Source organism: Brassica napus, chromosome C7, assembly GCF_020379485.1.
Source record: "Brassica napus cultivar Da-Ae chromosome C7, Da-Ae, whole genome shotgun sequence".
NCBI lineage: Eukaryota > Viridiplantae > Streptophyta > Magnoliopsida > Brassicales > Brassicaceae > Brassica > Brassica napus.
The window spans coordinates 29,100,934-29,116,742 of NC_063450.1; the positions used below are offsets into that span (position 1 = coordinate 29,100,934).

Consider the following 15,809-nt stretch of genomic DNA (forward strand, 5'->3'; position numbering starts at 1 on the left):
ATTTTTTTTAATATTTAGTAGTAATTATTTTAGAAATTTTCTTTTTACAAAATCTTTAAAAAAATTGAAAATAATTTATTTAATATAATTTTTCTTTTCTAAAAGTTTTGTTCTTCAAATTTTTTAATTAACATGATCACGACACATGCCAATTATATATTTTAAGAATGTGACATGTGTTAATCTATCTCATAACTAAAAATATATATATATTAAGATATTAAAAAAAAACAAATTTTATTGATAAATAATTAAAATATTATTTAATTGTAATTTTCCTTTTTTAAAATCCTAATCAAAAGATAATTTCAAAAGACTATTTGATAACAATTTTCTTTATAATATTGTGACATGTGTTTAAATATATAATAATTAAAAAATATATATAATAAGATCATAAAACGAATTTTGATAAAAACTACTTTTAAAAATTATTTAATAGTAAATTTTTTTAAAAAAAATATTAAGTGGTAATTATTTTAGAAATTTTCTTTTTCCAAAATCCTAAAAAATTATTTGAAAACAATTTATTTAATATAATTTTCCTTTTCTAAAATTTTAATGAAAATATAATTATAAAATATTATATTGAGCTTGGTTATTCAAAATTGTTAATTAACATGATTGTGACACATGTCAGTTATATATTTAAAAATGTGATATGTGTTAAACTATCTCATAATCAAAATATATACTAAAATAATGAAAATGATTTTTCTTAAAAAATAATTATAAATATTATTTAATAGTCTTATTATTATTATTATTATTATTATTATTATTATTATTATTTCTATTATTACTATTATTATTATTATTATTGTTAGTATTTTTATAAAAAGTTTGGTTCTTCAAAGTTGCTAATTTACACGATTGTGACAATGTTAGTTATATATTTGAAAATGTGATATGTGTTAAACTTTCTCATAATCAAAAATATATATACTAAAATAAAATAAAAAGCGATTTTTTTTAATTATAAATATTATTTAATAGTATTATTATTATTATTTATTATAATGTTTGTTTTAAGAGATACTAAAGATAGGAAATTATAAAAGATAAATATTAACTTTTAAGAAAAATGTTAAACAAAAACTAATTGTAAAATCCTATAAATACAAAAAATTATTTAGTAAAAAAAAATGAATAAAAACTACCTTTTAAATAAATAATATTACTTTTTTAAAAGCCTAATTAAAAGAAAATTTTAAAAGTACTCTTATTATTGTCTTAAAAGTAACTAACTTTCCTTTTTTAATAGATAATTTTGTATATTAAAAAAGTATGACCAAAAACAGCTACAAATATTTCACATCTATATTTAAGTTCAAGCTTTTACATATTATTTTTACAAAACACAATAGTATTTACATGAAGAGTATTACCTCGGTATTTTCTTATATTTTCTTGATACAACTCAACCTTTTATTATCCTTATTACATCTTATGATTATGATACTAACATAATTTTATATTTTGATGTTGTTATTATACATGAGTACGTGTGAATATGATGAATATGTGTTTGTATGTATAAGACAAAATATATAAATAATAAACATAATTTTTTCTATTAAAAATAAAATAGTTGTATAAAAATTTAAAAGAAAAATTAATTATAAAATAATTAATTTCCTTTTTAAAAGTCTAAATGAAATAAATATATAAAAATAATCTTCTTTTTCTTATAATTAACTAATTTTACTTTTTAATAATTTTGTGTTAAAAAAATATAAGCCAAAATTAACTTCAAATATTTCACCTGATATAATTGTGACATGTGTCAATTAAAAAAATAGATTGTGAATGTGTCAATAAAAATGTCATTATGTGAAAATAATTTATTATTTTCCTAAAATCCTAAATAAAAGAGATTTCAAAAAATAAAATTATTTTCTAATCTTAACCAATTAATATTTTTTTTCTTTTTTTAAAAAAAATCCTAACCAGAGAGAATTGTAAAATTTTATTTAATAGTAATTTGTACTTATAAAAATTAATGATAAACATGATAGTAAAAAAATATTTAGTTAACAAGAAAATTTGAAAAAAAATATTAGTGATATTGGAAAAAATGAATTTTGAAAATGGCAACTTTTAAAAATAGTTAATATTTACTGGAAATAATTATTTGATAGAAATTTTATTTTTCTGAATCCTAGAAAAAATATAATTGTAAAAGATTATGTAATATTAATTTCCTTTTCTAAAATCCTAAAAAACTGTACAAGAATATTTGATAGTTTTTTTTCTTATTTATATAAAAAATCCTAAACAAAAAAAAAATTGTATCATATTTTTAAGTCCTAGCCAAAAGAGAATTATAAAACATTATTTGATAATATTTTTAAGAGAGTATTTGATGATGAACATGATACCAAAATTTATTTAATTAACAAAAGAAGTGTAAAATTAGTATTGATACGAAATGTAAATTTTTTTTATTAGTAACTAAAAATAATTATTTGATAGCAATCTATTTTTTCTGAAATTCTAGAGAGAAGATAATTATAATAGGTTATATGATAATAATTTTCTTTTTCTAAAATCTTAAACAAAATTGTAAAAGAGTATTTAATATTATTTTTTTAATTGTAAATAAAAACGAGATTTATAAAATAGAATTTTTTCCTTTAAAAAAAAAATCCTAACAAAATAAATTTTTAAAGAATTATCTAATAAAATATTAAATTATTACATAAGAACATGTATAATGTTGTCATTAATGTTGTCATTGACTCGATTGGTATATTTGACTTTCATTTCTTTTTACTTTTCATTCAATTTCTTATTTCGGGTTGTATTCAGTTTAAACGTTTAGATATATAGTATTTTATCTAATCCTAAGTACAAAGTTTATAACAATTCATCTATGTACCATGACTATAAAATACAAATATTAACTTAAACTTATGTGTAAAAATGAGTTTTTATTATAAAATAAATCTCAAACAACATATGCAAAAAACAATCATAAAACTATAATAAAATTATTTATTATTTTATAGTTTTTATTAAATTAAAACATCACACAAAACCCGTTGCGTTGCAACGGGCTCGTATCTTGTATGAAATAAAACATGATGAACCTCTAGTGAGAAGGAATGTTTCCTTTTTAGTTTAACCAGAACCCAGTTCATGATATGAGCATCGAAATTTAATAAACAAGATGAATACAGAGATTTAGCACGTTGAAAACAGCGATTTAGAGGTCACACGCAAGCCTGAATCTGAAAACAATATATCATTAACCCTTAAAGTTATTTCCCAAATTATTCCATTAACAGAGATACGATCATAGTAGTTCCTAATTTAGAACTCACTCCAAAACCATGGAGAGTCTGACATTAAAACCATCAGTCCATCACAGACACACACACATAATCTAAACAGGAAAAAGTTAAAAGACTCTTATGGTTCCATTTTATTAAGTTAACTTCACCCTACCTAGAATCATTTTACTTTCTTTATCGGATATCAATATAATAATAGTAAAATTAAAAATAATCAATCATCATCTGAGAATCTGTGCATTGCCCACCATCTGATGAGTCCCCATTGCTCCACAACCTTTCATAATCACTCCACCACCACCACTTACCGCTGCCGTCATTCCACCGCCGCTAGTATCCACCGCTTGTTGCTCCAGCGTCTGCACTTGCTTCTTTAGAAACTTCACATAATGAATAGCTTCGTCGAGCATCGAAGCTGTATCCATCTTGGTCCCACCAGGAACAAGACGTTGCAAAATCCGAATCCTCTCGCTTATCCTCTCCCTTCGGTGACGAGCAGCCACACTCTGTGGATCTTTAGAGATTCTGACGTTCCTCCTCTTAGGTGGCTTTACGGCCTGGGGGTCGATATGTATCGGTTGCATCACGGCAATTCGATAGATCATCTCTCGCATCGCTTCCATGTTCGTGCTATTGGTGTTGCTACTAGTGCTTCTTTTTTCGTGCAAAACGGAAGAGTAAATTGTGTTGGGAGAGAGAGAAGAAGGGTTAGTGAGTAATCCGGGTTCGGGAGTCATTGAGTCAGAGTGGTTATGGTTTGAGTTGAGCAGAAAAGGGTTAGTGTTGTTGTTGTGATCGATGAGAGAGGGATTTGTGTTACAAAACTCAGGAAGCTTCTCTATTTGTTGCATCATCATGTTCATTATGTCAGAGTCCATAGAGAAGCTGTTGAAATCGGTATGGAGAGAAACCGAGAAAAGCTTACAAAAATGAAAATTTGGGATTTTTTTAGATGATTGGTATTAGCCTAATTGGTATGCGTGAGAAATGGCAATGGTACTACTGCCCAATCAGAACTCAAGTAATATTTCAAGAAGTGGAAGGACTTATATAGCAACTTGTGGCCCATCCCCTTCTTTAACTTATACAACATATTTATAAATCTAAGGAAATTCTTCATTTTTAACTCTGTTTATACATGTATATGATGTACATATTAAATTAAATATTCAAATTTGTCTTCTTATCTTAGTGCAAATTCCAAATTCCAACATGCATTCAACCGAACTTACTGATGTGAAGAAGGGTTTTATAAACCTATGAACACGGTCAGGATCTTTTTTTTTTTGCTAACCGAGTATCCTGGTCCCACCGAAATGGTCCAGATAGAGACCGAAGTGAGCATGGACGCTGCCAGGGCGTCACCATGTGGCTCACCGTGTAACGGTCTTCGGTCTCAGGTGCTGCAGCCCACATGTAAATTCCGCAGTGGCCAAGACTCGAACCCAGGGACGGGTACTCCAGCTGGAGCTCCTATACCACTAGACCAAAGCAACTTGGTTACGGTCAGGATCCTAATTAACCACAGAGAAAAAAATCAATATTATTGCTTCAACCATCGTTTATTTTTGCATACCGTGTTATGTATATAAGAGGAGTACGCATGTAACAACTAGCAAGGGAACGAATATATTAATATGGTGGATTTGATTCCTTATCGTTAAACTTGATCATCTAAATAATACTATAGTTCCCAAATATTTTGTAAAATAAATCATTATGCATTTATCAACAAGCTATTAGGTCAAAAATATAGTTTTCGGTTGGTAAGAGTCTATGGAAAAGCGTGAGTACATCAGTACATGTAGGAGTTACTATAAGTAGGTAATTATCGTGTAACTTGTCTTGCATGGACCAAAAAGGAAAAGGCAAAGAAAGTAATACTAGTAACTTTTTTTTTTTTGGAACACAAGTAATACTAGTAACTAATAGAAGATCGTTACATTTTTTAGCCGTCGATCCTCGCCACATGATTGACTATAAGATCTTAGATCTCAGATTGACCGTCAGGATCATGTTTCTTCATACACGTGTTCTACATCCACTGGCTTTGTTTACGTGACAAATTAATTAAACGAGGTGCATGAACCACTCCCACCACCACCAGCATAACCAACGGGAATTCCATTCTCGACCATTATCAATTTATCATTAATTCATTATACATTTACACCATTCTCCCTTTTTATCTCTATATTTGTGTGTGTGAAAGAGTCATTGATTCTTATGATCATCCACTGATGTCGATGTATTAAGTATTAAAAATAACATGTTCTATGATTCAAGAAAAATGATATTCCCTCCGTTTTTTTATACGTTTTAAAATTGTGCACATAGATTAAAACACATTTAATTTTCTAAACAAAAACATCATTAATTGTTTACCTAACCACAATTTAATTAATAATAAAATAGAAACTATAATATCATTGGTCATCTAGAAATTAAAAATGCCAAACAATTTGGAATAAAAAAATTCCTCTAAAACGTAAAATATAAAAAAACGGAGGGACTAGCTGGTAAAAAAAAACAATACTAGAGAGAGTATTATCATTTATTATCATTTCGTTATACAATACCCTCACATCCACAAGGGATATGTCAGAATCCAGGGAGCAATATTTTATCTTTGTAAAGTTTGCTGGTAAAATTAATACATTCATACTTGCGAAGAAAATGGTTGATGATTAATCGGAGCGCAATTGACATCGATCTTTAGCGTATGGCACGCTCCTCAAAGCTGATCAGAGAACGACTTAAATTATTTTTTAACTTTATTTTATCCTTTCTTTCTCTTAAGAAACGCATATTGGATGCTTTTGTTGGTTAACCGCAGTGAGTTTTTCTTCTCGCATACTTTTCAATTAATTTATATGAAAATTGTCAACCCTTTGTTTCTGTTTTTCTTCAGCAAATTGCTTCTTTAACCAAATAATTCTAGTTATGATAAAATCGAAAATAAAGAATCATCGTCTGGTGCAACTGACAAGCCGATATCATTCCCAGCAAGGAGGGAAGAAAATAAATTAAAACTTCGAAAACCGCAATATTAGCAATTTTAGAGTATTTCTAATTCATTGGTATTTTTACCTCTATAATAGTCCTCCTGTTTCAAAACACATGAAGTTTTATGAAGGAACACAACTATTACGAAACTTGTTTTTTAATCTAAAAAATATTATTAAAATATAAATTAAAAATTATTTAACTAATCACAAGATAAACTACAAAATATGATTGATTACACTGTTTTTGATAAAGTTAAAAAATATATTGAAATATAAAACATCATCTATTTTGAAACTTCAAAAACTCTCTAAAACATCATATATTTTGAAATGAAGGGAGTAGCATTTAAGTGTGGGTTATTGGTTGTTGTATTTTAATGGATTTGAAAATTCGAACTAAATCTAGTGTTATTGATTCTATGATTTAAAAATCTGCATATTTTACTTGGATTTATAAATACTACATGAATTTCTAAATCAATCAAAATAAATAAACCAATAACACCTCTTAAAGGTGAAACTACTCTAATCCACCTTTATTTCTTAGCATTCTTCTATTTTCTGCTCTATATTTAAAAATTGTTATTTTAGAAAGATAGATTATAGCATATTCCATCTATAAATAGATTTTTTTTCTATTTTAGAGGTAAAAATAGCAAAATACATTGGAGAAAGTCTTTTATTTTTCATATATGTTTTATCCTCTAGGGTAGGCCTGGGCATTTTACCCGGACCCGAAGACCTGAACCGGAACCGACCCGAAAATACAGGTTCGGGTCCGGGTCCATGCTAAGTACCTATTGGGTCTTCTTTTTTTGGACCTGCGGGTCTCGGTTCGGGTCCGGGTCCTACCCGAGACCCGTTCGGGTATCCGAAGTACCCGCAAATAATTGTATATAATAGGTATATTTGGGTGATTGAGTATTTTTTGGTATTTTGAATTTTTTTAAAAGTTTCAGGTTTGGATTTTCGGGTATAATTGTAGGTTTCGGGTGAACTTTTAGATTTTTAGAAAATATAATTTGGGTATTCGGGTAAAATTCGGGTATGTTTTGGGTTTTCGGGTCTGATTTTGGATAAATTTGTGTGTATTTTTGCGGTTTTTGGGGTATTTTTAGAGTTTTCGGGTCCAGTTCAGGTATTTCGGGTCTATTTCGGATCCTAAATACCCGAACCGACCCGGATCCGAAATATACCCGAAAATTTTGGGTATTTTACGGGTATTGAAATTATAGACCCGAACCGACCCGAACCCAACCCGGAACCGATCCGAAAAGTTATAGATACCTATATGGGTCTAAATTGCTAGGACCCGAAAGACCCGGATTCGATAATACCCGACCCGAACCCGACCCGAAGACCCGGATGCCCAGGCCTACTCTAGGGATCCATAATTTTTGATCAACTGTATAATATTTGATATGGCATAAGTAGGAGTGAAATTTTAGGTGGATTAAATTAGTTGTTGTAGTATTTAAATTCCTCTCTGTAATTAATTAGTAATATCGATGGAATAATAAACTACAAGAACAGTAGCAAGAAACAGAATCTTAACTGATTTAAGTAGTAGTCTTACCTTAAAAATACAGAAGTCCAAAAAGTCAGCACAAGCTATCACTGTTCTTTCAAGTTCTGTCTTGCTTTATTTGTACACAATCACATTTAAGACTAGTTTTGTTTTGATTTATTTAATTAATGTAACTGTTTTTTTTTTGTTGGATGGTTCCTTCTTCCCCATGATTAGATAAAAACAAGCAAGCAAAGCCAGTGCTTCGACCTTGGTTTTACCCTATTGTGTTGACACCAAAGCATGCAAAATCATACGCAACGATGACTTTCACTGCTTCCACTCTCACAATCAATAAATCAATTCATCCCTTTTTCACCTTACCTACAAGATGCAGCCGCATCTACGATGGTGGCGCCAACATAACGACCAGTTCAAATATGTTTCTTTTTTAGGATTTCGTTTTATTTCCTATTTTAGTTTTGGACTTTTCTTTGTTTCATAAGAAAGACGGTTTATAATATCCTTATCCTTATGGGGTTTGTCCAAACGGATGGATATATAAACAAAGCTTTGTCTTCTTTGTTTAACACATTTTGATTTTAATAAGAATAGCTTTGCTTTTATCTCTTGTTCGATTTGATTCAATTCATCAAACATAAAGTTGGTCTCAAGAAGCTATTGAAAGAAACTCTTGATCGATCCAAGAACAAGTCTCGAAGAACCCTAAATTCTTAGATCGACCGTTCACTCATTCGTACGCTGCGCCAGGTTGGTATCAGAGCTCTGCTACGCTCCAAATCCTTCTCAACCCGCTACAATGGTTCGTAAGACTCGTGCTCAACAATACGCTGATGACGATGATATCCCGGCTACTCAACAATCTGTTAATGAGCTCCAGCAACAGATTGCAGACCTAGCTACCGTCGTCGCTGCCTTCAGCGCACGACAGCCGCACCTGCACTTCCCCGCCGCAACGACCAGATCTCTGTCCATGATAACTCCGACGAAGACGACGAGAATCCATTCGCTCCTCTTCGAAAACCACAACAACAACAACGCCCTCGACGCCACGTCAACAATAACTCCGATTCCGAGGAAGATGCTATCGAGTCATCATGGAAATCGAGTTTCAAGCTTGAGCTTCCAGTATTCAATGGTTCAACGAACGCTGAGGAATTATTGGATTGGTTTGTAACAATAGAAGAAATTCTCGAGTTTAAAGAAATTTCATTGAATCGTTGTGTACCCCTAGCCGCCATACGCTTCCGTGACCGCGCAGCTGCCTAGTGGTCACAAGTAAAGACGACAAGAGCACGATTGGGCAAAACAAAGATTACTACATGGGATAAGCTTAAACGAGAGATGCAAAAAAAATTTCTGCCGTATAACTATGACCAACTTATATTTCAGAAATTCCAGAATCTTCGGCAAGGAGCTCGATCCATCGACAATTACGCCACATAATTTTTCAAGATGATCAACCGTGTGGAAATTCGCGACACCGAAGAACAACTAACAATGCGTTTTGTGGGAGGACTTCCCCAACAAATCCAACACACTCTTAACTTGTTTCATCCACAATCGATCTCAAAAGCGCATCAGCAGGCCCTCACGATAGAGAACCAGAATCGAACTGGTTCTCAATCTTGGTCCACGTCGCAGCAAAACAAACAGCCTACATCAACCCCACCAACAACCATCAACGACGCAACTTCAAAAACAGAAACTGCCATTGTACCTATTAACAATAACCAACAGGTTCGTCCCGGCGGATTGCATTGTTACTCTTGCGGAGAAGCAGGACATCGTCGGTCCGCTTGTCCACATCGTACGCGCAAAGGATTACTTATCGAAGAAGTACAACAGGATAATGACCCTATCTATGACGAGGAACCACTCGACCCTGACGAAGAAGCTGAAGAACTTTTCCCCGATTCGGGTCGACTTCTCGTAGCTCGCCGGTCATTTTTCACTCCTAAAGCCGAAGAACATTTCCCACAACGTAACAGACTATTTCAGTCGCGTTGCACAATCAATGGACGAGTCTGCTCCTCTGTAATCAACTCTGGGAGCTGTGAGAACGTCATAGCGGAGGAGGCAGTCGCGAAATTACAACTTCAGGATGAACCCCACCCATCTCCATACAAGCTCTCGTGGCTCCAACTGAACCATGATCTTGTTGTGACTCGGCGCGCCGTAGTGTCGTTCTCCGTAGGCACTTCTTACAAAGATAAGGTTTATTGCGACGTCGCCCCTATGGATGCTTGCCACTTACTTCTCGGGAGACCTTGGGAATTTGATCATCGCATTATTCACGATGGCTTTCTCAACACATACAGCTTCACTTTCGAGAATAGAAAGTTCATCCTCAAACCATCTCCTCTGACACCGACTCTTGCTAATCAAACACCCGCCAATAACACTACAAAGCCGATGTTATTTCTTCGTAAAACTCTATTTGTTTCAGAGATGCTCAAAGCCGGGCTGGTTCTCGCAGTAATAACCAAACCTACGTCAGCCACACCCAAAATAGAGGTTCCGGCGGCCTTTGCGAGCATTCTTTCCGACTTCGCTGATGTCTTTCCAAATGATCTCCCCGAGGGACTGCCTCTTCTCTGGGACATCCAACATCGTATCGACCTCCTCCCTGACGCTGCCCTTCCTAACCGATCACATTACCGTATGAGCCCAACCGAGCATGAGGAACTACGAAGACAGGTAGAAGAACTCGTCGCCAAGGGTTTCCTTCGTGAGAGTTTATCTCCTTGTGCCGTGCCGGCATTACTAATCCCCAAGAAAGATGGTTCTTAGCGAATGTGCGTAGACAGTCGTGCTATCAACAAAATTACAGTCCATTACCGCTTTCCGATTCCACGTCTTGATGACTTCCTTGACCAAATCGGTACTGCAACAATCTTCTCCAAACTTGATCTCAAAAGTGGCTATCACCAGATACGAATCAATCCCAGAGATGAATGGAAAACGACTTTTAAGACACGCGAAGGCCTCTTCGAATGGATGGTTATGCCTTTTGGTTTGTCAAACGCACCAAGTACATTCATGCGGGTGATGAATCAGGCACTACGACCATTTATTGGAAAGTTTGTTGTGGTCTATTTTGATGATATACTCATCTTTAGCAGGTCCATGACTGACCACGTCCGCCATCTTTCTGAAGTTCTTGAAGTTCTACGCCGTGATAAGTTCTTCGCAACATTGAAAAAGTGCGAATTTGGGTCACTAACAGTCCACTTCCTCGGGTATATTGTGTCATCGCAGGGACTCGCCGTCGACCCTAGTAAGATATCTGCCATACAATCTTGGCCGACTCCTACAACGATCACCGAAGTTTGCAGCTTTCACGGATTAACTTCTTTTTACCGCCATTTTGTCTCACAGTTCAGCAGTTTGATGTCGCCAATTACTGACTGTATATGAGATGGACAGTTCACTTGGACGCCGGATGCAGCGCGGGCTTTTGATATCATCAAAGAGAAGCTCTGCTCAGCCCCAGTCCTCGCTCTTCCCGACTTTGTCTTTGAATTGCATTGTGATGCATCAAAAACAGGAATTGGTGCAATGCTTAGCCAACGAGGTCGTCCCATCGCTTTCTTTAGTGAGAAGTTGGCTGGTGCGAGATCCCGTTATAGCACATATGACGTCGAGTTTTATGCCATTGTTCAGGCAATAAAACATTGGAGGCACTATCTATTTCACAAGGAGTTTGTGCTTTACACCGATCATGACGCATTTAAGCATCTCAGTAGTCAAGGAAAGGATTCCTCGCGACACGCTTCATGGATTGCTTATCTCCATCAATTTACCTTCGTTATTAAGCACACTTTTGGAGCTTCTAACCGGGTGGCCGATGCCTTGAGTCGGCGTCGCTCTCTATTGGCGGTTCTTCATAACTCCGTCCCTGGTTTCGCTTATTTGTAGGACCTCTACGCAACATATTCTTTTTTAGACAGATTTATGATGATGTGTAGCGTGGGATGGCTCCTTCTGAGTATACCATTCAAGATGGATTCCTTTTTCATGGAGTTCAACTTTGCATTCCAGATTGCAGTTTGCGTTTGCAGCTCTTGACCGAGTTACACAGAGAAGGACATGTCGGACGAGATCGAACACCACAGCTCGTTTCTTCTTCTTCTTTCTGGCCTTCTCTGCGCCGTGACGTCGAAAAGTTTGTCGAACGTTGTGTCACTTGTCAACAATCTAAAGGTACTGCCTTGAATGTTGGGCTCTATATGCCTTTACTGATTCCTTCTCAGCTGTGGATAGATATTAGCATGGATTTCGTTGTTGGGCTTCCACGTACACATAAGGGTTTGATTCAATCTTTGTTGTCGTCGATCGATTTTCGAAGATGTCCCATTTCATCCCCTGCAAGAAAACGACTGATGCTGTCCAGGTCGCGACGCTTTTCTTTCGAGAAATCTATCGACTACACGGTTTACCAATGTCCATTGTCTCTGATCGTGATTCTCGGTTTCTTGGACACTTTTGGAGATCTTTATGGAAGTTATTGGGTACTACGCTAGATATGAGTTCAGCCTATCACCCTCAGTCCGATGGTCAGACATAAGTTGTTAATCGATCACTCGATAATCTTCTCCACTGTCTCGTGGGAGATGCAATCAAATCATGGGATTCAAAGTTGCCACAAGCACTATTCGCGCACAATCATTCTACCAACCGTAGTACATGCTTGTGTCCGTTTCAGGTTATCTATGAAACAATACCTCGGGGCCCTGTTTCTCTGTCTACCTTGCCAGATCTCACACGTTCGCATGGTGACGCAGCATCATTTGTTAAGAATCTTGCTCATGTCCACTCGGAGACTGTGGCTAACTTGGAAGCTGCGACTGCAAAGTATACGAGTGCTGCAAACAAACGTTGCAGACGTATGATCTTTGACATTGGCGACCTTGTCTGGGTGTATCTGACGCGTGATAGACTTCCGGCGCATGCTTATAATAAACTCAAGTCAAAGAAAATAGGCCCAGTAGAGATTTTAGAACGCATCATCGACAACGCATATCGTCTGCGCCTCCCTGATGGTATCAATACATCAGATGTCTTCAACGTCAAGTTCTTGTCTCGTTATGTTGCTTCAGATTTGTGGACGAATCCTTCTTAACCGGGGAGTCCTGATGCAGCCGCATCTACGATGGTGGCGCCAACATAACGACCAGTTCAAATATGTTTCCTTTTTAGGATTTCGTTTTATTTCCTATATTAGTTTTGGGCTTTTCTTTGTTTCATAAGAATGACGGTTTATAATATCCTTATCCTTATGGGGTTTGTCCAAACGGATGGATATATAAACAGAGTTTTGTCTTCTTTGTTTAACACGTTCTGATTTTAATAAGAAGAGCTTTGCTTTTATTTCTTGTTCGATTTGATTCAATTCATCAAACATGAAGTTGGTCTCAAGAAGCTATCGAAAGAAACTCTTGATCGATCCAAGAACAGGTTTCGAAAAACCCTAAATTTTTAGATCGACCGTTCACCCATTCATACGCTGAGCCAGTACACCATTACAATAAATACTCACCCTTGTGAAACTAACATCACTTTTCGTTACATTAACATATACTATATCAACCTAGCTAACGTTAGTAATCAGCAAGATATGAGTAAGATTCCGTTATTCTTCAACTTTTTACCAATCATTTGTAACCATCATCACGAATTGCGTCATCTGTTTTATTTATCCAGCCGTTTAAACACAAAAAATAATATCGTTACTATCCAATAGGCGTTCATTAAAATTATTACATAGGGAATTTTAACTATCTTTATTTCAGTGTTTTGGGACTTTATCATGACCTTGATCTGTTATTGTTCCCTTTTTCTCTCGAAAGATCTATGAAGAATCTATGTGACAGCACAGTGTCAACAAAGGAGGACTATTAAAACTTATGAAGGACCACAGACATATACATGTTTAAAGATATGAATATAATTGGTCAACCTCTGAATGGTAGTGGCCAAGCTGTCTCTCAGTCTCAGTCCAATGTATGTTGATATGAATCGTAATTCTGATCCAAATGGTAATCCAAGCAGTGTAAGTCATCAAGGTAGTTGACTCGTCATATAAAAGCGTAAAAAAACAAATGCAGATTCGTATCGCACATTTGTAGTAATTCAAGTTTAGTAGAGCATACCAATTTCTTAATCGTCAAAGTTAAACAAATTGAACCCGTTCGGTTGTTATTACTCAGCTGGTTAGTTATAAATCAAATTATTCAATAGCGAACTGAATATAAGAAAAACATAGCTCAATGGTTGGTATTTAAAATGACAATGAAATAACCTTTTGAACAAATCTCATATGAAAAATGCAGAAAATAATGAACATTTCGGATATTAATCAACGGTTCCAAGTGCGTCACTGTTTTATTATACCGAAACACATATCCATTGAAAACAGTTATTTCGCACACTGCATAATTAATTCTAGAGTGGACGCTAAGTATGTAACAATAACAAGTTCTTATATCCAAAACAAACATCATATTTTATTTTGTTTATTATTAAATAGTGTAAGATATACCAAAAATGAGATAGGTTGCCTCACAAGGCAAGGTAGCAAATACAGTGGTGTTCATGTACCAATCATCATTCATGCTCCTTGATTCACTAACAACCTACTTTCATCAATAATTATATTCAATCTACATTATTTTCACACAACATAGTTGACAAATTAACTTCATAATAGTTACATTGTTGTTTGGGGTTATCTATAAAGAAAGAAAGATCGTCCCACGTGAGATATCCCACAAAGTTCCCAACGTGACCACAGATAGTCTCTGATCATTACAATATCCTCGAGATTAGATTTACATAGACATTTTCTATTCTATTGTTTCTTGGGCAAGTGCTCTGTATTCTTCTGACACATTTCTATCGTCTTACTTTTTTCTTTTGTTTTCTCTTTGAAATATTTAAAATCTTGAGATCTTTTTTTGTTTCTTGTATTATTAATTATTCAATTGCTTTTTTCTTCTTTTCCCTATAACTCTCTTTTTGAGATAATTTCTCATGTTCTCAGTGGCAGGATAAAGTTCACGCACCCTTCTTTGTTATATTATTGGTGTTATGCAATATATATACACTATTGTATACCATACCTAATACATGGAAACTTAAAGGTGATAGACAGGGACAGAATATATAGGTGGGTTGATAAAAATATAGAAGACATAAGTTTGGTAGGAATGTCCTAAAATGAAAGTATTGATGCTACAAGCAAATAGGTGGCTTAAAAAAATGTCATGAATTTCTGAAAATTTTCATATTTTCCTTTTTGATTGTGTATGTAACAGAATTAGGGAATGTCCAATGGATTGATCAACTGAACATACACCTTCACTTTACTTAAAATGTAGTTTAAACTTTCACCATCATATTATAAATACAATGATTATCACTGATTTATCGCTAACTAGATACTGATCCGCGCAGTTGCGTGAGATTATTTATATTTATGTTTTAAAATTAAATTTTATAATTTGATGATATTTTATAAATTCGGTTTGTATCCAGATTATATTTTTTTGGTTTTCGGTTTGGTTTCCGTTTGATTTTGAGTTTTGTTTTTTGGTTTAAGAAATATAGTATTAGTTTGGTTATTTATTAATTTGGATTTGGAAAAAAATATTGGTTTTTTTTTTGGTTTGATTCAAATTACAATTTTATAATTGTAGATTGGTTTGGTTTAAGTATATTGGTTGCCATATAAAATTGTATGGCACATCTATATTATTAAAATGAAATTACTTCTAATAATTTAAGTATATATATTATTAAAACATAATCACTCTTAACTATTACGTTAAGATATGGTCCGCGTGGAAACGTAGATTATGTTTTATTTATTTTGTTTCATTTTAAAATCAACAAAAAAATATATATATTGATTCATCTAATCTACTAAATAAAATGTTTTGTTATTTGAACTTGCTGTAATATATATGATTTGTT

General features: G+C 33.8%; 2 protein-coding genes across 2 annotated transcripts; one reads left to right on the forward strand and one right to left on the reverse strand.

Annotated features, from left to right (window-relative positions):
- Positions 1 to 3,228: 3,228 nt before the first annotated feature.
- Positions 3,229 to 4,326, reverse strand: LOC106394956 (transcription factor HEC1). Its single transcript, XM_013835499.3, has one exon. It carries the CDS (start codon positions 4,172 to 4,174, stop codon positions 3,518 to 3,520), a length of 657 nt encoding a protein of 218 aa, XP_013690953.1. The 5' UTR covers positions 4,175 to 4,326; the 3' UTR covers positions 3,229 to 3,517.
- Positions 4,327 to 5,710: 1,384 nt separating this feature from the next.
- LOC125589874 lies at positions 5,711 to 11,322 on the forward strand. Its single transcript, XM_048762501.1, has one exon. It carries the CDS (start codon positions 9,288 to 9,290, stop codon positions 10,623 to 10,625), a length of 1,338 nt encoding a protein of 445 aa, XP_048618458.1. The 5' UTR covers positions 5,711 to 9,287; the 3' UTR covers positions 10,626 to 11,322.
- The last annotated feature ends 4,487 nt before the right edge of the window (positions 11,323 to 15,809 follow it).

Coding starts and splice junctions, on each gene's coding strand:
- LOC106394956 (XM_013835499.3), bottom strand. CDS start 4,174: ATGGACTCTGACATAATGAACATGATGATGCAACAAATAGAGAAGCTT.
- LOC125589874 (XM_048762501.1), top strand. CDS start 9,288: ATGATCAACCGTGTGGAAATTCGCGACACCGAAGAACAACTAACAATG.